The sequence below is a fragment of the Cricetulus griseus genome, chromosome 2 (assembly GCF_003668045.3).
Source record: "Cricetulus griseus strain 17A/GY chromosome 2, alternate assembly CriGri-PICRH-1.0, whole genome shotgun sequence".
NCBI lineage: Eukaryota > Metazoa > Chordata > Mammalia > Rodentia > Cricetidae > Cricetulus > Cricetulus griseus.
The window spans coordinates 322,300,974-322,325,210 of NC_048595.1; the positions used below are offsets into that span (position 1 = coordinate 322,300,974).

Below are 24,237 nucleotides of genomic sequence, written 5' to 3' on the forward strand. Positions count from 1 at the left end.
ATCAGACCTTCCACAGAAAAGGGATGGGCATACACTCTTGAGACAGCATCAGTCAGGGAAGGGTGTGAAGCGTCACTAAGGTGCTTTTTCATTTGCTCCTACAGACCATGGGTGTTAATATCCCCAGGAAGGAAAAGACCCTGCTGTTAGAACAGCAGTGCCAACCCAAAGCTCTTGGGGAAGAGAACAGGAAAAAGCTTCAATGGGTCAGAAATACCCCACATGCTTGGACTTACAGCTGTAAGTCCACTGACCAGGCCCCACTCCTAAAACACAGGACACAAAGGCTACTCTAATTAAGGTTGATGCTGGCTGGGTGTGGCGGTGGCACACACTGGATCCCAAGTATCCAGCAGGTAACACAGAAGTATCACGAGTTTGAGTTCAGTCTGGAGTATTTAGCGACACCCTGTCTCAGGAAAAGAAGAAACAACAAAGGAGAGACTGATGGTGGATCATAGCAATAGAGCTTCCACCCCTTCACCAGGCTAGTAAGCAGCCAGTGACAAATCATGGCAGCCCACTGCTTTTAGAGAGCTTGGGTGAAGACCGGCTTTGAGGAAGAACACGGAGATGCAGTGAGAAGTGGAAGAAAATCATGAAAAACTTGGGCAAATCAATTCTAAACACAACCTAAAACAAGGGGAAGTGCAGCACGTGGAGGTTAATCAGGCAGCGGGAGCTCTGCAACCTACCTGACTACTAAATGAGCCAACACCCCAGATGAAAAGTCCAGCAAAAGTACATGTGAGGCCAATTTTCGGCATAAAATTATTAACTTTGGTCTTCACTGTCCTATTCACATGCAAAGCAACAAGGGACCCGTCTTCACACATGATAGCTATGAGTACATTTGAAATGACAAAATAACAAGACTAAAAAGCCAAAAGGTTTGAATGCTAGTTAGGTACAGTCAGGTGGATAATTTTGGCAGAGTTGGAAACTATGTGACAGACTATTAGGAACATGGTGGATCACATCTGTAATTCTAGCACTCTGGGTATTTAAGGAACCCATCAGTAGTCCTGGTAAGTCCTCTTGGAGTGAACTGGAAATGTATAAACAGGTAAATAGAGGAGCATGAGTGCACATATCCTGTTATCTTGTGTATTCTTTGGTATACTATAATATACTGTATGGACGTGACGAGAGTGTAAAATGACTGTCAATGCATTGAAGAAGCAATAGGTAAATACTTCCCCCTAAAAAAATCTTAGAATTTAAAAGTTTTTTTATCTTAAAATGAAAGACTTCCTGCTAATTTTTAATTTCTGTCAGGCTTTAATCTTCTTTGCTTTTTACATACATTTATTTTAAGTTTACTTTGATTACTAATGGGTATGTGCATGCCATGTGAGCAGGTGCCTGAGAAGGCCAGGTGTTGAGTCTCCAGGGCCTGGTTGTGAGCTGCTTGATGCTGGGTGCTGGGAACTGAACTCTGGTCCTCTGGAAGAGTGGTAAGTGCTCCTCACTGAGCATCTCGCTGGACCCTGTTTTTCTTTTCTTTTTGTTGAGATTTTATTTATTTTTATTTCATGGGTGTTTACTGGAATGTATGTCTGTGGACCACAAGCATGTAGTGCCCATGGGACAAGAAGAGGGGGTTGAATCCCTGGGACTGGAGTTATAGATGGTTGTGAGCAACCAATGGGAGGGAACTAAGCCCAGGTCCTCTGTAAGAGCAGCTAGTGCTCTTTCCAGCCCTTATTCTTTCCTTTTTAAAAATAAAATTGAGGTTGGGCATGTTGCCATGTGCCTTTAATTCCAGAACTCAGGAGGCAGAGGCAGGAGAATTTCTTTGAGTTTGAGGCCAGCCTGGTCTACATAGCTAGTTTCAGGACATCCAGAGCTACACAGAGAAACCCTGTCTTGAAACAACCCCCAAACAAAACAAAATAAAAAACCCAAACAAACAAAATTTAGTAATTACGTTCATTCTAAGATTATGCCCCTTCATGTTGTGTTTATAAAGTGATAAAGACTGAAAGTCCTTACCTGGCAGTTTTATATTGAAATCATAAGATTTTGTTTGTTTGAGAATCTCAGTATTTGATATATAAAAATCAAATGTGATTAAAAAAGAAAAACACAAGTCTTTAAAGATTCCACTCTGATTATTGTTCCTGAGTCAGACAAATAAAACAGTTCATCTATATTTTACCTGTATGCAAAGGCTGTGACAGAAAATGAACACGAGCTAGGTCGTTATTCTCACAAAAGAGGCAGAAAACTTTGTGTTCTCCACAAAGTTTCTGGTAGCAATGACCAGACCTCTGAATATGAAACAAAGCAAATACATGGCAGAAACACAGGATGGGAGGACTTTGTGCCTGAGAAGTGAGTTTGGAGACAGGCACAGGACACTACAATGTTTAAAGATTTCCTGTTTTAAATTTTATTGTGTGTATGTGTGTGGGGTGTGTATGTGTGTGTGTGTGTTTATGTGAGTGGTGTCTGTGTGTGTGTGTGTGTGTGTGTGTGTGTGTGGTATGTGTGTGTGGTGTTTGAGTATGTGTGTGTGTGTGTGTGTGTGTGTGTGTGTGTGTGTGTGTGTGTGTGTGTGTGTGCGTGCGTGTGTGTACATGCATACGCTATAGCTCCTGTGTGGAGGTCAGACATCTCTCAGGAGTTAGTCCTCTCCTGCCACCTTGTGGGATTCTGGCATCAAACTCAGGTTGTCAGGCTGGAGTGTAAGCACTTTTATCCACTAATCTATCTTGCTGGACCAAGAGATTACCCTCTTGGGTATTCTAATAAAACTGTATCTGACACTTGTGTATGTGTGCATGTGTGTATATATGTGCAGGTATGTGCATGCTCCAGATGTGTGTGGAGGTCAGAGGGCAGCTTGCAATAGTCAGCTGTCTTCTTCCACTATGGCTTCTGGGAATCAACTCATGTTGTCAGCCTTGGTGGCAAGCACCTTCACTCACTGCACCATCACTGGCCTTCCTGACGCTTTCTTTAAAAGCTTAGGATATCCTAGGTGCTGAAGACACCTGTGCCACCAAATGGCTCACAATTCAGCCTCCTGAGCATCCAGGGCCAGTGGATTACTTACCTACACACTTCGCTAAAGAGGGATTACCATAATCCTCTTTGGTCTGGTTAGTAAAATGGGTTAGTTATTGCAAAAAGTTGCATTTTGTTTTAGAAAGTAGCCTAAGGAGAAAAGGATCTGAATCTTTTGTGTCTGATGAAACATATGGAGCTTATAATTACACACTTCAAAGAATAATATTTGAAATTTTATTCCTGATTAAATGGTTGGAAGTGTGTACGTATAATGCTTAGTGCATAAACAATCCTGTTAAGGACCCTGAAGAATGAACATCTTGAGGAGGGTGTGTCAGTCAAGTGTGTGGACTCTTTAGATTAGCACAAGGATTCTGCCATTTCTACTCCACTATGTCGCTCTCAGAAAGACCGAGGAGGGCGGTCAGACTTCAGAAGACTGGCAGAGTACCCAGCTAATAAACACTCTGGGGGAAATTTTAAATTAAATAAATTCAGTAGGTTATGATGGTGGTTGCAGCTAATGCTTTTGCAAAACTTATTATCTGGGCTGGGGAGGTGGTTCAGATATCCTCTGTGGCCTGGCACACACACACACACACACACACACACACACACACACACACACACACACACACACTTACTTTATTTTTTAAAGAACTCAACTATGTGCTGTGCAGTCTTCTTCTAAATGCTATGAATGTAATCATCCAATTTAATCTTTACAATAATCCACAAAATTGGTGCTACAAGTGTTCCCATCTTTCAGGAAACATAAAAAAAAATTAAGTAACTTGTCTAGTAAGGGATGAAGCAGACATGCTGGCTTCAAAGCCTATGTTTTAACCCCTATACTAAGCATTACATGTAGGGAATATGTAAGGGTGGATGGAGTCCAGTCAATTCTAATTACCCGTCCAGTACCTTGGATAAAGGTCCAGGTAGAATTGTCCCAGCACTTCTCCGGTAGCCTTATCCTTCACAGTATAAAGTGAAACACTCTTATTCCAAACATGAGCATCTGCCACTTGCTCAAATGAAAGTCCCAACAACTCCTGGTAGATGCTCAGCAAGCCTTCGGTGACCACCTCGATGGGAAAGTATTCCTTGAGGAACTCCTGATCCACTGAGTACTTGAGCTCCTCTGTCTGTGTCATGTAGTAATGGAGGTCCCATGCATTGATTTTTCCATCATATTCAAAGCCTCGCTCTTCACATTCCTTCTTCTTCAAGCTCAAAATAAACTCCCGTTCTGCCTCACCCAAGGGTTTTAATTTCTGGCTTAAATCATCTGTGAGGGAAATGGTAGAGTCAGTGATGCATCCTTGGAATCGAGTGCATTCACATGCACTGCCAGTTTTGCCAATTTTTATGTAGTAGACATTGTATTTACTGAGCCATCTCCCTGGACCAGAAACCTTAGTTGTTACTATTTTCTCTTTGCAACAGGGTCTCATTCTGTAGTTGAGGCTGGCCTAGAATTCACAGAGATCTGTCTGCATGCTGCCTGGGCCTGGTGGCAAAGCCTTTAATCCCAGCAGGCAGACAGATGTATGAAAAAAAGACTTAAAATGAATGTGACTACAGCAACTAGGTAACACTTTTTATGCACTCTATATTACCCTTAGATATTAAAAAGTGGACTTTGGTGGGTAAAGTGCCAGTTTTTTGTTTATATAAGCTCTGTTTTCATTTTATATCATATCTCTAGCTTATTTCATACAAATCATCAGTAGCCACAGTACGGTTTTAAAGGCAGTGAACAAAGGCAATGAGGTAGTAGTCTGCTAGTCAATACCCACTATGTGTAAAACGTAGAGTCAATGTCCCATCAAGATATGAGATAGACAACCCCAGCAGCCCCAAGAACTGAGTTCATCTAAGGCAAGAGTGATCAATACACTTCTTCCTGAAACTAGGATGTCCTCGAAGGCAGTCTAGGTGCCTAGCTGAGGCCAGCGTTAAGGCGATATTATGCAGTGAGACGTCATAGGGCATAGGAAACAAAACCACACAACTGACCCTACATAAACAAAGGACTCACCTAGAAAGGCTGCCACATGGCTCGTGCTCTTTGCAGTGTTTAGTTCAAGGACAAAGTCGGCATGGGTGTTATAACCGAGAAGTCTGGCCACTTGTGCTCGAAGCGGGAGGAGCTGCTGCAGAATTACAGTGTTTTCCTAGTAACAAGAACAACAAGAGCAGAAGAAAATGATCAACTGGATGAGAACAGTTACTGCGCTAGTGAGGCTGTGAAACTGTCATATAGCTTTAGACCATCTTAACTACTGCTTCCATTTCAGCACTAGAGAATTTTAAAATGTGATATGTTTTCCTGAAATAATTTATAACATTTATACTTCAGAGACAGTTGTAAGTTCTTCATAAACTCTGAGGTACTGTAAACTCAGGGCAAAAATATGCTTCATGAACTATTGTAATTTCTCACTTATTTTCAATTTTACGAGTCTACCAAATACCCAGAGGTACAAGTTTCTGATGTGTTTGTGGCAAATTATGCACAGCATAAAACTTACCACTTTAACTTAACACCAATTTCTTTTGCTATTCTGTATCTACACATGGAAAATATCATGCTGATAAGGATGGAGAGAAACTGGTAGGTACCCTTGCGTATTGCTGATGAGAATGTAAAGTGGCTCAGAGGCTCTACAGAATATGGTGATTCTCCAAAGTTCCGCACAGATGGCTGGAAATAGAGCTGGGTGGGCACAGTGTTTGCCTGACATTCATGATCCCCAGCACCACATGAACCAGGCATGGGGGTACATGTCTGTAATCTCAGCATGTGGGAGGTGGAGGCAGGAAACTCAGGAATTTCAAGGTCATTATTGGCTACATCAAGAATTTAAGTACAGTCAAGGGCTATATGAGAACCAGCCTCAACAAAACAAAACAAAACAAAACCCCCAAACCAAAAACAAAAACCCTACAAAATTATCATATAATCCCAACTCTACTCCTGGGCAGATATTTGAAAGAACCAAGAGCAGACACACAATAGATACCTATAGAACCTATGTTCAAGACAGCATTATTCTATAGTAAAACCACAGAAACAACCAAGTGCCCGGCAACGAAAGAATGGGTCAAGAAAATGTGGTATATCCACCCATAGACATATAATTCATCCTTAAAAAGGAGGGCATTCTGACATGATCCAACGTGGTAAACCTTTATGATAAGATGCTATGTAAATGCGAGTTTACAGACATGGGAACAGAACAAGGAATGGGGAGTTTGTTATGAATGTAGCATCAGTTAGACAGCATGAGTTCTGAGGATGAGTGTTGGTGATGGTTCCAGAAAGACTTAATTCCTGAAGGTTTCCCTAAAACATGCTGAGAATCAATCTGTATAGTTGTGGTCCTAAGAGATGGAATGCTTTAGCACTGTCCTCATGAACTGATGAGAGGCTTGTGAGAGAGGAGGAAGAAATGAGCTTAGGTACTTTCTGCCCTGTCCCTTGTGGTTAAAAAGGGTTTTTCCTTTTTCCCTATGAGCACACAGCATCTTGGATTTCCTGCCTCCCAAATCATGAAAAATAAATCTCTATAGTTTATAAGTTATCTAGCCTATAGTATTTTGTTTGAATAGCACAAATTAATATACCATGGTATATATTTAAAATTGTTTTCATAGGCTTTTTCTCAACATAGTTCCTATTTGGTACCTCTATACTTAGGAACACCACACGACACACATACATATTTGTTTTGCTTATTTTTGAGACGAGGTCTTACTATGAGGCCCTGGCTGGCCTAGAATTCACTATGTATCCCAAGTGCAGGCTTTGGAATCATGGAAATCTCTTCTTGGTGTCCTGGGTATTGGAATAACATGTGTGTGCCACCAAAGCAGGTTATTTTATTTTTTAACACTAAAAGTAAATTAGCTTTATTTAATTTTTTTTATGTTTTATTTTTTTGTGCATGAGTGTTTTGCCTGAATATATATGGGCACTGCATGTGTGCCTGGTACTCTAGGCATCCAAACAGGTCATCAACTCCCCTGGAACTGGATTTATTGAGGGTTAACTGTCCTTAACCACTGAGCCATCTCTTTGGCCCCGGAAAAGTAATTCCCAAATGTCAAAGGAAAAATTATTAGTCCCAACAATCAAGTCAGCAAATTATTTACTGACCAATTTCTTTCTCATATACACAAATTTTAAAATAATGTACTTGCATGTATCTGGATGGGGGGGAAGGTCATACTGCGCATGTGTGGAGGGCTGAGGACAACTCTCTGGATTCAGTTTCTGCCTTCCACTTTGCTGAGGCAGGGTCTCTCTTGTTTTTATTGCTGCACTGTGTACTCCAGGCTAGCTGGCCCATGAGCCTCTAGGAGGTTCTCCTGCTTCAGTCTCCTATCTCACCTTAAGACTGCTGGGATAACAAGTGTGCCACCACAGCTGGCTTTTTGTGTGGGTTTTCAGGCTCGCACAGCTAGTGCCTTTATCCACTGAGCCATCACCCTAGGCCCGTATTTTCTTTCTTTCTTGTGTGTGTGTGGGTGGGGTGGGTGGGTGGGAGTGTTCAGACAGGGTCTCACTCTGTAGTCTAGGCTAGCCTCAGGCCTCCTGAATACTTGGTTTGTAGATGTGAGCCACCAATCCTGACTTATTTTGAGTTCTGAGACAAAGGCTCATTTTATAGCTCAGGCTAGCCTCAAATCTGTTTTATAGCTTCACTTACTATGCTTCTGATTGGTTTTGTAAAGATGTACTATGGAATATGGAGACTGATCAGAATAAAATGCTGCTGTAACAAAGTGAAAAGGGTGCACAAGCAGAAAGCTACTGGAGAGAGATGCTGCATGCTGGGGAGCTGGCGGCACTCACAATGGGTACACCGCGTATAATTACATCGGTAAAATTTGCTACATCTGTTGTTTGACATAACTTTGAAGATATGCCATGTTGCTATTAGGTTTTAGTTCTTAGTTCTTAGAATTGCCAGGGAAAACTAATAATGTTTGTCACTACGTGCTACTTTTAGAAAAATTTACAGGAAAGAGACAAGCTCAGAGAACTGGCCAGTTTCTAGGACAGGAAATGAAAAGAAGGGCAGCTGGAAGATGGAAGGTCACTATTTGGCTAAGGAGACTTAATGTGGACTCAGGCCTTTGGAAAGCCAGGTGCTCTGCATTTCTAGCATCATGGGAATAGTTACTCAACTACAGAGATGAGTTTGAGAACATTGCCTACTTCTTTTTTTTTCCTCACAAAAACTTACGTTCTCCAAAAGGCCCTAAAGCAGAGTCGTTTAAGCAGATGAACAAACACAGGAATGAATCAGTAAGTAAGATTTGGTAGGAACTATGACCAAAAACAGTATTTGGGTATAGTTATTTTAACTGCTAAGAAGTAAATGTACAAGATGCTAAGTTTTTAAAGAAGTTTTATGACCAAGAACATGCAAAATACTGTGACTATTTGGTTCCTAGCTTAACCTTTGTATTTCAATGTGGCACTCACTAGTAGGACTCTATTCAGCAATCCCCTAAGACCATGGCCATGGAAGAAAATAGTCAAGAAAGAACCCCCTATAGGCAAACATAGGAAGCATGGAATACAATTGGTAAAGACTTCTTGCCAAATCATTTTTGAAAATTTCTGTTATCTCCTATGTTCCTGTTCCTCTTCCTCCTTTTGCTTTTTGAGGCAAGGTCTCATCAGATGTCCTAGGCTGGCCTGGAGCTTGCTGGCCTCAAACTCATAGAGAGCCATGTGTTCTGCTGGGATGAAGGGTGTGCACTACTACACCTGGCTTGGCTTTTTCCTTCATTGGTTTGTTCCTTCCTGTGTGATTATTCTGTTGTTATTCCAGGACTTGGTGTGGGTTGGAGGTAGTAATTACTTGTCCTTCCTTTTGTAGGTTGCTATATCATGAGACCAAATGGGGAAGGCTGAATGGCAGAGATATTGGTGTTTGGGCCCAAGACAATACATGACTGGGGCTTGACACACGGTCTATGAAAGAAAAACATTCATGGTTACTTGGGTAGCCAGGACTATGGTTAGTTGATTCAGAATCAATTTTAATTTCCTCCTTTTATAATAAAACTCCAAGTCTAGCAAATAGTTGACAACCAAAGACTACGTTTCTCAGGTTCCCTTGCAGCTAATAAGACTATATATAGAGTTTGAGTAAATGGCTATGACCAGAGTTGATAGGTGCTATCTGTATGACTCTTTTTTTAAAGTTTTTGAGACAGTTTTTAAAAGATGTGTGACCTATATGTCTTCCATTATTTCCAACAGGTTGAGGAATAGTAATTTCCAGAATCTACCTTGGTAGTTACCTGTTAAGGAGAGATACTTTATCAGCTCTTGACTTTAATGCAGAAAATGAAAACAACTTGTTTGTTTTTACCTGTTCTATTTTTTTTTTTTTTTGTAATATAATCTAGCTTGGGGCACATCAAGCAAAATGACAATGAAGAAATGAAAAGGCTAAAATCTTGTAGGTATGTTGGATTAGTAAATGCAATGCACAGGCAAATGGGAATATCAGATATGGCCTGACTTCGACACTGGCAAACAAAGTACATCCTTTTCTTAATATCTTCAGTTAGAATCAAAATAAAGACATTTATGGTACCTGTTTGCACCTTGTATGAAAAGCTGTTTCCATCTTCCTTCTTGTTTCAGGGATACAACATTTCTTCATGACAGGAAAATAGTGGGGATACTTTAAGGTAACCTTGTACTTGTCATCATCTGTTTTTTCTAAACTGTCAATGAAGTCATCAGGAAGAGTACCTGCAAAAAGTCATTTTCTCAGGCATCCATTTCCCACACATACTGTACTGGCTTACTTAGCATGGGCACTGGTGTGGTGACTAAAATCCAAGCAAGAGGATAATTGTATAATCTTATTTGGATTGTATTGGAATAGGGAAGGCAGTGATGAGCCAGGTGGCTCAGGAAATGACAATTCGAAACAGGAAAATGTTCCAGGGCACCTGTGTAGATGGTATTTTAACAGGCTGAATTAAGCCAAAAAATAAAAGACCCCAGAGTAAGAGTCTAGTTTACAGTGTGGGAGACATGGAGAGGCTGTTAAATGAACACCAGTGTAAGTTACCAAGCAAGATTAATCACATGGGTGCTGGGCTTCACACCTGGGTCCTTGGCAAGAGCAGCCAGTGCTCTTAACTACTGACCATGTCTCTGGCCCTAATACTAGACAATTTTTAAAAGAATTCTTTGGATTTGAATTTAGGTTGGAACCTGCAAGGTGATATAATTTGATGTAGCAAAACAACAAAAGTTTACCAAGTTCAGCCTTGGAAAACACAAGGAAAGTGTCATCCTCATTGAGGTTTTTGTTGAAGTCAATGCACAGTTCACTCATTCTTTTCTTCATTGATTTGATTTCCTGGAAGGAAAGAAGGAAGGAAGGAAGGAAGGAAGGAAGGAAGGAAGGAAGGAAGGAAGGAAGGAAGAAAGGAAGGAAGAAAGGAAGGCAGACAGACAGACAAGGCATTAACACTGAAAAAAACTTTTCATTTTCATCACCATCAGCTAACATTTCAATTATACATGAAGTCAGGATTCTGGCTTCTCTCAAAAGTCCTTTCTTAGAAATGCCCCTGCAAAGCAGCTGCTGCCAGTCGGTCTACTACTGCCTAAACACACTTTGTTTAACATTGTCTTAGAACACAGCCATTGCCTCCCCAATCTCCCCTGCTTCCCCATTCTAGAGCAGCCACATAGTTCAAATACAACCTGATAGTGAACAGCCCAGGATCGTGTCCTCTATACCAGTTAGGCCACCATATCATCTTCCTGCAGTAATGACTGATTCCAATAACCCACCCCTGGCACTCTAACAATTCTGTAAAAGTACTGGGTAGGAGATCCAAGGAGATGACAGAGAACCACAAGAAAAAAATATAAGATAATCTCATTCTTCTGACAGTGCTGGGTAAGGAAATCTACTTGACACAAAGTAATTCTCAAAGTTGGACTTTGGCAAAGCACCTATTGTGTGGCACTGAGACTCAGAGGCAGAGTTCTATGTGTGCCTGCAATGTCAGGGTTTAGATTTGGCCACCTACCTCTAAAACTCTCCAATTTCCTTAAGTTGCTTAAGTGGGATTCTGTTTGCTGCAACTAATCATAACTTAATTACTACAATCTTCATGCACCCAACAGAACGGTTGGGTTGACCAGGAAGACAAAGGGTCAAGCCAGTGACACCAGCCACCCAACTATTATGGCCAGGAAACAAAGTGACCAAAGAACACTCAGGTGGCAGAAAGATGCTGACATCTCCATGGCACCTTCAATTCTATCTTGCAGGATGACATCAGTCACCAAATAAAACTTGGTTTGGATGTCTGTTAAACTTATTTCCAGTTCTGCAGTCCACAGAAATGACCTGGAAATAAATCATGAATTATATTTCCTGTCCAAGAAGAATGAAGTTAATTAAGCGGCTGAGTTTATCACAGAACCTGGGAGTTTCCATTTCACACACACAAGAAAATGTTTCAACATCATTTTTCAGGGGCTAATCTCTCTTCATGTAAGAAGTGTGTATGAATCACAGGATGTCCTATTCTAAAGTGCTGGCTTTCAAACTCTCTATCAGTATGGGTTTTATTAAGCGTGATCTCTGTGTGATCAAGAGAGGGAGAATACAGTCAGCTGTATTCTCTGAAATAGGGAATTTACTTTTTTAAAATATAAAACATAACAAAGGATATAAGCCTGATATACATAAAACAAAACATGGAGAGGATTAAAGAACAATAAGGTTGCCTGGCATGGTGGTACACATCTGTAATCCTAGCACTCTGAAGGCAGAGGCAGAGGCAGGTAGATCTGAGTGTGAGGTCAGCCTGGTCTACATAGGGAATTCCAGGTCAAACAGGGTACAGAGTGAGATTCAATTTTTTTAAAAAGGGGCACGTGTGGAGGATACAAGGGTGAACAATTAAGTTATAAGTTGTTCAGTTACTAATGAGGTTAGCAGGAGTTTTAAGAGTTGAAACGGGGGTTGGGGAGATGGCTCAGTGGTTACGAGTGCTTCCTGCTCTTCCAGAGGACCCTTGTTCAGTTCCCAGCACCGACATTGGCCAGCTTACAACTGTGTCGGTAATTGCAGCTCCAGGGCACTGGAAGCTCTTTTCTGGCTCCTGTGGATATCAACACACACACACACACACACACACACACACACACACACACACACACACACACACACAAAATTTAAAAAATAAAATAAATCTTAAAAAAATAAAAGTAAAAGAACCTAATATCAAATATACTGTAAATGGATTTTTATCATGAGTTATTCTATTAAAACTCACCTCTGACTATTTGCTGGTTCTGTTGCATTTTTTCCTTAAATAAAATGATCGGGGTAGAAGGCAGTAAGAGCGAGTATTCGTGTGCACGAGAGTAATTAAAATGCATCTTACACATATGTAAAATTATCAAAGAACAGAATTTATTAGAAAGTGAAAAGAAACATAAACTCACATTTCTTACTTGTTCCGAAAGATGGAGTCCATTTCTTTTTCCCATTTTAATTGACTTTTCCAAGTATCGCCTGGCTTCCGGCTTTATCTTCTCCAAATCACAGTTTTCCTGAAATTAACAATAATGCCAATCATTTCTGTTCTAATAGAACACAGGCAAGTAATCAGCTCCCAGGCCAAAGCCAGCATACAGCATTCATCATCTCTGTTGGGCCATGAAATACAGGCGATTATGGGGCAGGCCCTCCTAAAGACCTAATTTCTTTAGTGCTTTAGTGAGCTTCTGCTAATTTAAACCAGAAACACTGACTAAATCAAAAGCTAAGCAGGAGAGCTTTGTCCTGCCTCAGAACTGAGAGTCTGAGGCCCTGAAGCGTGTGAGTATAGATGCATCTGCATGGCCTCATTCTGAGCAGTACTCCTTTTACAACAGATTTCTTAATGCAAATCATTTGGGTTCAATTTTCTATCATTTGTTAACCTGGTTCCACTTGAGATGCAGGAAGAGAAATAAGGGGGTGACTTCTGCACAAATGCTGGCAAGGACTCTCTTACCAAGATACCAAACAAGGAGAGCTGGATAAAACCCCAGCAAAAGGCTCCAAAACTTCAAAAATGCCTTCCTGTCACTTGGCGAGGGAGATCAAGGGACTCCAACAGGCTGCATATGAACAAGTATCTGGGGAAAATGAGTCAGCACCCCACAAAAACAGAAGGGAAGCTACTCACCTCCAAGTCTAAATCTGTATGCAGCAGCAAGGTTTTCACTCCAAAGAACAGAAGGCCCTGGAGAAGGCTGGGAAATTCCCCCAGTCAAGACAATAAAAATCCAAATATTCAAGGCAAGTCATAGGATATGTGGTGTGTATCTAAGATGGCTGGTCAACTCATAGTCCCTGGGAGGAAATGTGACTCCAGACAGACTCAGCAGGTACAAAGGACTTGATTTGGCTGAGGGACAATGAGAGCCGTCTGTCACCGGAGCTTACAGACCTCCTGTCAGTTGGACATTTTCTCCATGAAAAACCAGGGCCATCTATCTCTGAGCTTGCCAAATTTCCCAACTGATTAGAGTTTTAAATGAATGGTGTTTAGTTTTAGAAATGGCATCTGAGATGTTGGTGACAGGCAGGTAAACAGAGTCGCATTTTCACTCAGCACCACTCAGAACAGAAACAGTATTTCACATTGCCTACCAATGAAAATCGGTGTCACAGTACCAAAGCACTCCCAACATTACTCAGTGTTTCCTGAGTTTATTCTCAGTAGACGGTAAGGACAGTTAGACTCCTTTTCCATTATAATCTCCCTGTGTCTCCGTGGAATTGTGAGTTTGTGAGCATGACTGGAGTCAGAACTCTCCTGAGCTGGTTTTGGCACCTACTGGGCTCCTAGTGGTTGGTGCCTGCAATGGGAAGAAGCCCAGAATGTCTAGGGAGACAACTTGGCTATAGACTGGCTCCCACAGGGATGGTGAGCAGTTCAAATCACAATGTTCATGCGGATGTCATTAACTGGTGCTCATCTACGCTGGTGTCATTAGCGCCGGGAAGTCTGTCCTGAAGTGTGAGCATGACAACAGGAGTCTCTGGATAGTATGACATTGCAAATTGTAAGGCAGGTTGGGGGTGGAGGAGTATCTAGGCCATACCAGATGCAGTACGGTTAGCAGGGCCTAGCAAAAGCTGAGTATATTGTTAAGGACCTAGGAGATTGAGATCTACAGCAGAGAGGCCTCCCTTGAGGAGCTGAGACATTTGGTCCTAAGCTTAGGACAACAGCTAATAACATGGTCTCATCAGCTGATATGAGTGACTATTCCATGACCATACTTGGTTACTGTGAATTCTCACAGTAGGTCTACACTTCTATATCTGCAGGGAGACACTCAAGAGCATACATGTAACATTCACAGCTTACATTAAAATGAAAACCACATACTTTCAAAATGAGCAATACAAGTGCAAACTGGTAGAAGGATATTCTGAGGAAAACCTTGGATCTAATTAAACTACCACCAATTAGCATACTGAAATATTTAACTCACCACAAAAATGACACTGAACAAAAATCTGACTCAATAACCAGACCCCTCACCACTCAGACTCTGAGATCTCAGGAAGTTTCCACAGGCCTATGGGAAGAAGACAGAAGCCCTTCTAAAGTGTACCACTGTGCCACAGTCACTCATGGTATTACTGCCTCTATTATCCCCAGAAATGGAAAGCTGCAATGCTCGAGAGCAGTGGTCTTCAACCTTCCCAATGCTGCAACCCTTTAATATGGTTCCTCATGTTGTGCTGACCCCAACCATAAAATCATTTCCTTGCTACTTCATAACTGCAATTTTGCTACTGTTACAAATAGTAAAGTAAATATACGATATGCGACCCCTGTGAAAAGGTTGTTTGACCCCAAAGGGGCTGTGACCCATAGGTTGAGAACCACCATTCTAGATGGTTCTGTAGACCTGCAACCCTGGAGCCACAGCAACCTCAGGGGTCTCTTCAGGCAAAGCTTCTCTCTTCAAGGCATCTAACATTTAATTTGCATGATATGATAGAAGGGCACACTTACCTGTGGGGATAAGATTTATTTTCTCCTTAACCTCCCCCTCTATACATGTTCATGTTTCACATACCAGGTATGCTTGTAAAACCACTTTGTGAAAAGAATTGAGGTCAAATTTAAAATTTTCTAAGGCAACACAGATTTCTTTTTTTTCGTTTAAAAGATTTTATTTATTTATTATGTACACAACATTTTGCTTCCATGTATCTCTGCACAGTATAAGAGGGCACCAGATCTCATAACGGATGGTTGTGAGCCACCATGTGGTTGCTGGGAATTGAACTCAGGACCTCTGGAAGAGCAGTCAGTGCTCTTAACCTCTGAGCCATCTCTCCATCCTCAACAACACAGACTTTTAACACGAAAAACAGCAGAGAAAAATTATTATTTTTTCTTTCAAGACAGGGTTTTTCTGTGTAGCTTTGGAGCCTATCCTGGCACTTGCTCTAGAGACCAGGCTGGCCTCAAACTCACAAGAGATCTGCCTGCTTCTGCATTCCGAGTGTTGGGATTAAAGGTGAGAAAAATTCTTATAATGCTTAGTTTACTGATTTTTCCTCATTACTCCATCATCAACTTTAATTCTTTGTAATTTTTAAAGCCTCATAATAAAAATTAGGTTTTGTTTTAAGATAGAGCCTCACCATGTAGCCCTGGCTATCCTAGAACTTGCTATGTAGACTGGGCTGGGCTGGAAGTCACAGACATCTGCCTGCCTCTTCCTCCCGAGTGCTGGAATTGAATGCAAGTGCCACTACACCCAGCAATTCAAATGTTCTTTATTTTATTCCTTCCAAATCTTTTCTCCATTAGCCCACAATTTTGTTTTTTTCCTTTACAAGAGTTTCATACATCTAGTTTATTGTTTTGATTCTTGACAGTCTTACAATATATTGCTGGCTGGCTGGGAACTCACTATGTAGACTAGGCTACCCTTGAATTAGAGATCTGGTTGCCTTTGTTTTCTTAGTAGTGAGATTAAAGTTGTGTACTACCATGATTGGCTTGATATTTCGTCCTGTTTTTTTTGTTTTGTTTTGTTTTTCCAAGATAGAGTTTCTCTGTGTAGTCCTGGTTGTCCTGGAACTCACTTTGTAGACCAGATTGGCCTGGAACTCACAAAGATCTGCCTGCCTCTGTCTCTCAAGTGCTGGGATTAAAAGTATATGCCACTATGCCTGGCCCTAAGAATTTTTTTTTTGGTGATTTTTTTTTAATGTTAAAAGAAGAAATTATGATGCTCAAAGAACTCTGAAGGTTGACCCTCTAATACATCTAAAAAATGGACTCATAAACTGAATTTGCTAGTCTTCAAATACATCAGAATGTGTTACTGGGGCCTACTGCACATACTAAAATAGCAACAGAACTTGTTTATTGACTCCATTTGCAGTTTTATTCCTGCCTTACACCGCCCTGCAACCAGTGACATTTACTGTATTAATGAGAGATCCAAGGAAGATGACCTCAGGCAGAGGTCTGAATTCCTGCCCTGGAAGGTTGTACAACAACCTGCCTGATGACCAACATGGCACCACAGCTCCACCACACCATACATGCACATGAGGACAATGAGCACACACTACACAGGACACATTTTGTTGGGAGAAATTGTAAACAGAATATACTGTAGGTTCCATTCCGCATATATTTGCTGAGTCCCTATTTATCTCAGACTCCAGAGGAATAAAGAAATAGCTTCTAAGACCTTTAAGTCATATGTAAAGCAAAACAAGTGACTAATGTTAGTATTATGTACTGTGAGAGAAAAAAGAGGTTAGGTACTTTAGACAAGAGAGGCACAAAAAAACTAAAGCAAGGGCACCAAGCCATGGTTGATGCTGATGGTGCTTTACATATGGGCTCCCAAGCTTCTGAAGGCCTGACAAGATTAGAGGCAGTCAAAACACTGGCTATGAAACACTAGACGTACTTTAAAAATTAGATTTAGGATTAGGGCCTGGAGAAAGGGCTGCAGGTGCTACGTTGGGCTGCAGAGGTGGCAAAAAAAAAAAAAAAACAAATCTGAAACAGCCTGAGAAGCAGGTCAAAGAGACAGGTGCAGAAGACAAGGTTTTCAAGCAGAAACAAAAAGAAGCAGAAGACACTCAAGGAGCCAAGGCCATGGGGAAGGACCAGCTACAGGTAGAATTAAGAAATCTGGCAAACGTGGAGTCCTAGCACTGAGAGAGAGGAAGTGAACAAACCCCCCCCCCCCAATCCTAATCAGGAACTATCTCCAATCAAGAGCCACTGGCCGAGGAAAAATTAGTTTTCTCTGATGGAGTACTACTGGGTCTAAGGGCAGGCTCCATGCCCAGCAGTAAATTGCCAACACAACATGAACTCAATAGCGTTTTTGGAAGTTCTTTGTCTCATAATTCTTTGTCAGGGCCCTCCTTCCCTTTCTTCCTTTTTAAGCTTACATGTCCATTGCATATATCATATAGTTTCCAGTTTTGTGTTTTTATGAGACTCCTGTGCATGTGAACATGTGTGTCTTTGCATTTATATGTTTCTTGAGCTTCTTCTTTGGTTCTTTTTCTTTTGTTTGTTTTGTCTTATTTTGGTTTGTTTGTTTTTATTTTATCTTATATTTTAGATACCTGTTTATATTCTAATGAGAGAAAGGGTATAGATTTAGGTGAGTTGGGAGGTTCTGGGAGGAGTTACAGGAGGATAGAAAAAAGCAAAGAAAGAAAGAAATCTGGCAAAAAGTAAGCTGTCCCTTGTCCCTGAGATGACAGTGACCCTCTCCCATCTCTTTCACCTATAGCTAGAATGAAGAGCCTGTTATGCATTCTAATAAACTTTTGTAAATAAATAGTAAATTTACACACATACACACACACACACACACAAACACACACACACAATTCTGTGTGTGTGTGTGTGTGTGAATATGGGTATGAACAGGGAGGTCAGAGGCCAGAGCTGCATGATCCCCTGGAGCTGAAGTTACAGGTGGTTGGAAGCCACTTGACATGGGTGCTAGGAACTGAATTTGGGTTTTCTGGGAGAGAAGCACTTTTAACTACTGAGCCATCTCTCCAGCCCCTAAACTTACAAAATATATATATATATATATATATATATATATATATATATATATATATATATATATATATATATATAAAGCATGGTAAAGAAAGGGAACCGGTTGTAATGACTTTGGTACCTAGTTTTTTGTTTATAGCCTTAGGGTATTGTTTCTTTTATATTAATTTGGTGCTTAGTCTCCACACTGCTTAAACTAGGAGAGACTATGTTAAAAGTATCTATACTTGATCTGGGGATATAAGTCAGGTGATAATGGTACATGCTTAGCATGTACAAGGCTCTGGGTTCAATTGCTCAGCATTGTCTACTTAAACTCATGACCCACTTATCATCACCGTAGCATTTAAACTTCCCTCTTTTAACTCGTTATTGACTAAGATGAATTGGCAAGCTCAAGCCGAGAGCTCTTTTAAAAAGATATAAACAATATTATAATAGAGCATTCTATTTTCTAAATCTAGCCTGTATAATTCAAGCTCTATTCCTCTGAAGACTTTCTCCTGTGTCTTTATTACTTACTTAGCAGACTACTAGAATAACACATCTGTTATTTATCATGAACAAACTTTATGCTTTTATTACCAATATAGCTGGAAAGATTTATGTGTGAAATCCTTGATTTAATGATAGCTTTTAGTGAATGACTGAGACACCTTTTCCAGGACTGGGAAATGCCAAGACCTCAACCATCACTGCTTGTTGTAGAATATTCCTTTACACTGTGTGAAAATATTTTACTGTGACTGGTTTAACAAAAAGCTTAATGGCTAATAGCTAGGCAGGATTTTCGGGGCAGAGAGAAGACTGGGAAGAAGAGCAGAGTTGCCAGCTGGAGACATGGAGGAGGCAGGAAACAGAATCGACAGTGCGTAGATGAGGCAAATGAGCCTCAGGGAAGCACACAGATTAATAGAAATGGGTTAATGTAAGTTATAAGAGCTAAAAAACAATCCTAACCTATCAGCTGAGCTTTTATAATTAATAATAAATCTCCGTGTCCTGATGGGACAGAAATATCTGCCTCCAACTGCTCACTTTTGACATTTGCTAATGTTTTAACCATTGGGATAAGGAAATTTTGGTTTTTCTCTTTATAGATGGTTGATGTTTTTGGTTTTTCTTTTGGTGGGATAAAGTATACATTTATTATTCTAAAAACTTAAGCAACATTTAATATTTATAAATGAACAGAACTAGATATACGTAAGTTGTACAAACTAAATCCTTTCATTTATGAAACAGGACATTGACAATGATTGATGTGTGTATACATATGTACACACACACACACACACACACACACACACACACACACACACACTGTGTGCTGTGCTAGGTAGTTTTATATCAACTTGACATCAGGTATAGCCATCTAATAGGAGGGAATTGAGAAAACACCTACATAAGATGGGGCTACAAGTAAGCCTGTGGGGCATTTTCTTAATTAATGATTGATAGGGAGGGCCCAGCCCTTTGTGGATGGGACCATCCTTGGGCTGGTGATCTCAGGTTCTTTAAGAAAGCAGGCTGAACAAGCCATGGGAACCAAGTCAGTAAGCAGCACCCTTCCAAGGCCTCTGCATCAGCTTTGTCTTCCAGGTACCTGCTTGGTTTGAATCCTTGTCTTGGCTTCCTTTGCTGGACTCTGATTCTGGTTACATAAGCCAAATAAACCCTTTCTTCAAGCTGCTTTTGGTCATGATGTTTCATCATAGTAACCCTAACTAAGAGTGAGACACACACAGACTTTACTCTTCCTTCCTTCCTTCCTTTCTTTTTGTGAGAAAGATCTCACTATGAAGCCCTGGCTGGCCTGAACAAACTACATAGACATGGTTGTCCTTAAATTTACAGAGATCTACCTGCATCTGCCTCCCAAGTGCTGGGATTAAACACAAGTGCCATCATGGCTAACAACACTTCCATTTCCAGATGCTGGGCAACCTATAAAACAGATAGATGTCCTTAATCTGTTTTCAGTTTTACCACTTATATAAATATGTGTTTATCTATGAGCAGAACAAAATGACATGCTGATGCAACACTCAGCAATGTCTTTCTTTCATCATTGCTAAGACTAAGTCCCATTGTTCCATGGTTGCTACAGTTTATTCCTTCCAGTGCTATAAATAAAACATTCCATTGCACCCATGTACTCTACTTAATTTGTTTTCTTGCTGATGGAAACCTAGGATATGTCAGTGCTTTACCATTAAGATGTTGGTATGACGTTTGCCCGATTTTGTCTGTCCACAAATGCAGAAGTACCTCTGGCTAAATCCTAGGTAAGATGAAGGAGGCTATGCTAGGTCACCTGAAACTTAAGGTCAGTTTTAAGTTATTAAGTTTGTCTTCACAAGTCCATAGTTGTTCTTACTTTTATTGAATCTCATCCATACTAGCACTGCATGAACAATCCCACTGACTCACACCCTCAATGACAGCATCTTCTGATTTCTTCATTTTTGCAAATTTCATCAGTGAAAAAATGGTAACTTATTGTTGTCCTCATCTTTATCTCCCTGATTACTAATGAGGCTGAGGTCTTTCATATGTTTAGTTACCAATTGTGCCTCTTCCAAATTATCTTCATGTCACCTGCTCATATTTTCACTGGGATGCCTATCTCTCACTGACTGTAGTTGTGTAGTCTTCTACCTAACTCAGGATGCTTTGCTAGTAAAATGCCTTGTCATTTTCTCTAGTATTTAATTTGTCTTTTTGCCTTATAAATAAAAGTCCTTTGTTGCAATGCAGTTAAGCTTAGCGACTTCATATTTCAGTTAGAATTTTTTGTATCTTACTAAAGAAATATATCCCTGCCCAGATATCATAAGGATGTCATCATCTATTGAGTTCTAGAAGCTTTAAATTGTAGTTTAAGACATAAGTGGGGGACTGAAGAGATGGCTCAGCAGTTAAGGCTGCTCTTCCAGAGGCCCCAAGTTCAATTCCCAGCAACCACATGGTGGTTCACAACCATCCATAATGAGATCTGGTGCTCTCTTCTGTCTTGCAGGCATACATGTAGGCAGAGCTCTGTACACATAATAAGGAAGGAAGGAAAGAAAAGAAAAGGAAACCTTAGTGGGCCTGGAATTGTGTTTTAGTCCATCAGAGGAAAAGTCAATGTTATTTTTTTCCCACACAACTAGCTCATGTTCCAGCACCAATTACTGGAGGCTTCTTTTTTGAATCTGCCACTGATTCCTTTAGTTTGATGAACATTTACCAGGCGTTGACATTGTACCAGGCCTGCCAGAGGTACAAAAGAGAACCCAGAATTTACCTGCTTTGTATAGTTTACATGGTGTCTAGCAAGCACTCACCAATGGTCTCTGTGGGTTTTTGATCTCCAGTTTTCCTATTTAGAATTAGGGCTGCCTTCCAGATTGGTGTCACAGTTAAATCAGACAGCTCTATATCTATACAGATGTAGTGTTTTAAACCATACATTAGGAGAAAGAGAGTTGGCTCTATGCTAAACTATAATTTCTTTCACACGTTTAGCTAACAAATTATTTATTTGGAGGTTTTGAAACATGAGTGTAAATTACTAATATTCTCCAGATGGAGATGTGACATCTTATATTTTGGCACATCCCCAGGACTCATCATCTGCTTCCTTAGCTTTCTGTTGGGACAAAATACCTGAGATAATCAGCTCATGATAATAGAAGGGCTGTATTATCTCATGGTGTTTTCACATGGTCAGCTGGCTATATCATTCTTGGGGCCATAGCAAAGCAGTCATGGTGCAGAGTGCAAGGTAGATGGCCCTTCACAATGGCTGGGAGGAGAACACAGAAGGTCATTGCCAGCAAGGGCATGCCTTCAAAGACTTCACTTCTTTCCATCAGGCCTGATATCCTAAAGGTTCCACCTCCTGTTAATTGCCAAAGGCTGGGACAAAGTGCTCAACACATGGGACACTAGGGGGTATTCAAGGTTCAAAGTAACATCACCCAAAGCGGTATGGTAGAAATCATGACTGGTGACCTCTACAATGTAAATGGTTTGCTTCACTGTGGTTTGATGGATCATCCATATTGGAGTGCTGAGTCCCTCACAAAGAAGCCTATCACCCCAATCTGCTATGCAGTAAGAAATATTCTGTTAAACTTCAGAAAGAGACCACGTGATGTGTCCTGTATCATGGGACACATTGTGTCTCATCAAATGCATTTGTGGCAGCTCTGACCCCCATGTGATTGTGCTGGGAGATAGGTTTTTGTGAGACAACTGAAGTTAAATGAGGTCCAAAGCTGTGATCTTAATTAATTTGAAGGACCTATGGTCCTGTATTAAAAAAAACAGATGCTCATCTCATGCCTTGACAAGCACTGAACAAAGGCCATATGAATACCACAGAAAGGCAGTGTGCAAGCCAAAGTGAGAGTACTCTCCTCAGACCTCCTTAGACTTCCACACCCCAAGCTGACCAAGATAGTTTCAGCTATGCAAAGAGAGGGAGAGATACTGAACTATCTCCAAGCCACTTCAACTCCAACCACCTTTAGTAAATATTTACTGAACCCTTCAAAGACCTGCAGAATATGGCACTTAAAATGTTTTTTTAAGGTTTTTCATGACAATGAGACACCATTGCTCCTGGCAATACCAATTCTGTCACAGAGAAATACAGGCATCAAAAAACTCGTTATGGAATTTGCTTTCAATGTGTCAAAAATGGCTTATTGGACAAGAAACTGCTCTTATCTGGACTGCTTGACAGCATGCTATCCAAACTAGACATGGAGGACCCACAGGAAAGTGACTGCTGAACAGATACAAGATAGAACAGATCTTCAAATTTCCTGCTTCCTTAAAAAGTCTGCCAGACACGATGGCCTATGGGCTGAAGATGGATGCCCTAGTGTTACAGAGAAACTTTGGGTGACTGCCTAGGCAGTGAGATGTCTCTGCCAATTCTACAGTTCATATATTATCCTTCTGGGGTCTTTGATGGAGTTGAAGACAGACAGTTTTGCCAAATGTAAATGAGCTAAATATAACTACAATTCTTACTTGATAACTGTTTTTTTATATAAAACTACTTTTTAAATTTAACTTTGCATCTTTTTTAAAAAGATTTTATTATTTATTATGTATACAACATTCTGCTTCCATGTATATCTGCACACCAGAAGAGGGCACCAGATCTCATAACGGATGGTTGTGAGCCACCATGTGGTTGCTGGGAATTGAACTCAGGGCCTCTGGAAGAACAGTCAGTTCTCTTAACCTCTGAGCCATCTCCCCAGCCCAACTGTTTTGTTATACATAATTTTATTATGTTAAAATTAAAAACTTCCTTTTTATTTAGACAGAAAAGAGGAGATATGGGGTATGTCCTTCTGTATGCTATGAATATATGATTCTCTTAATGGTTGATGAATAAATGCTGATTGGCCAGTAGCTAGGCAGGAAGTATAGGTGGGACTACCAGACTAGGAGAATGCTGGGAAGAGGAAGGCAAGGAGGAGCTGCCAGGGAGATGCCATGTAGCCGCCAAAGGCGTAACATGCTGGAGCATTATGGGTAAGCCACAGCCTCATGTCTAATAGAAATGGGTTAATAATTAAGAGAGCTAGTCAATAAGAAGCCTGAGTCATCAGCCAAACAGTTTATAATACAAGCCTCAGTGTGTTTATTTGAGACTAAATAGCTGTGAGAACAGGTGGACAGAAACTCTTTCTACAGAGCCTCTAACTCAGAACTGCTCAGCAGATTTCCTCCTGGAGCACTGGTCCATAGAAACAGAGAGAATGAATGGCTATGGACCTTTCTGACCATTTTGATTAAAATGCTTCATGTTAACAGACAATTGGAAACTTTATTGAACACAGATATGTACAAAGAAAGAGCTGTGAGTTATAATTTCACACTTCTCCCATCCAAGTACTAACCCTGCTAAGCTTAAGAGATCTGATGAGTTTAGGTGTGGCCAGAGTAGTCTGTCTATGGACTGTAATTTCACTTTCCTTCCTTCTTTCCTTTTTTTGGGGGGGGGGTATGGGGAATGTTCAAGACAAGGTTTCTCTGAATAACCACAGCTGTACTGGAACTTATTCT

The 24,237-nt window shown here is 40.7% G+C and overlaps 1 protein-coding gene across 1 annotated transcript in view; it reads right to left on the reverse strand.

Moving 5' to 3' along the window:
- Nln (neurolysin) overlaps positions 1-24,237 on the reverse strand; it is a 109,255-nt gene that overhangs the window by 31,862 nt on the left and 53,156 nt on the right. Inside the window, exons 4-8 of the mRNA XM_027401562.2 lie at positions 12,533-12,640; positions 10,319-10,421; positions 9,642-9,802; positions 5,060-5,195; positions 3,940-4,306 (exon numbers count right to left, since the gene is read on the reverse strand). Of these exons, the coding sequence (XP_027257363.1) occupies positions 3,940-4,306; positions 5,060-5,195; positions 9,642-9,802; positions 10,319-10,421; positions 12,533-12,640 (875 nt within the window). The remainder of the gene's footprint in view (positions 1-3,939; positions 4,307-5,059; positions 5,196-9,641; positions 9,803-10,318; positions 10,422-12,532; positions 12,641-24,237) is intronic.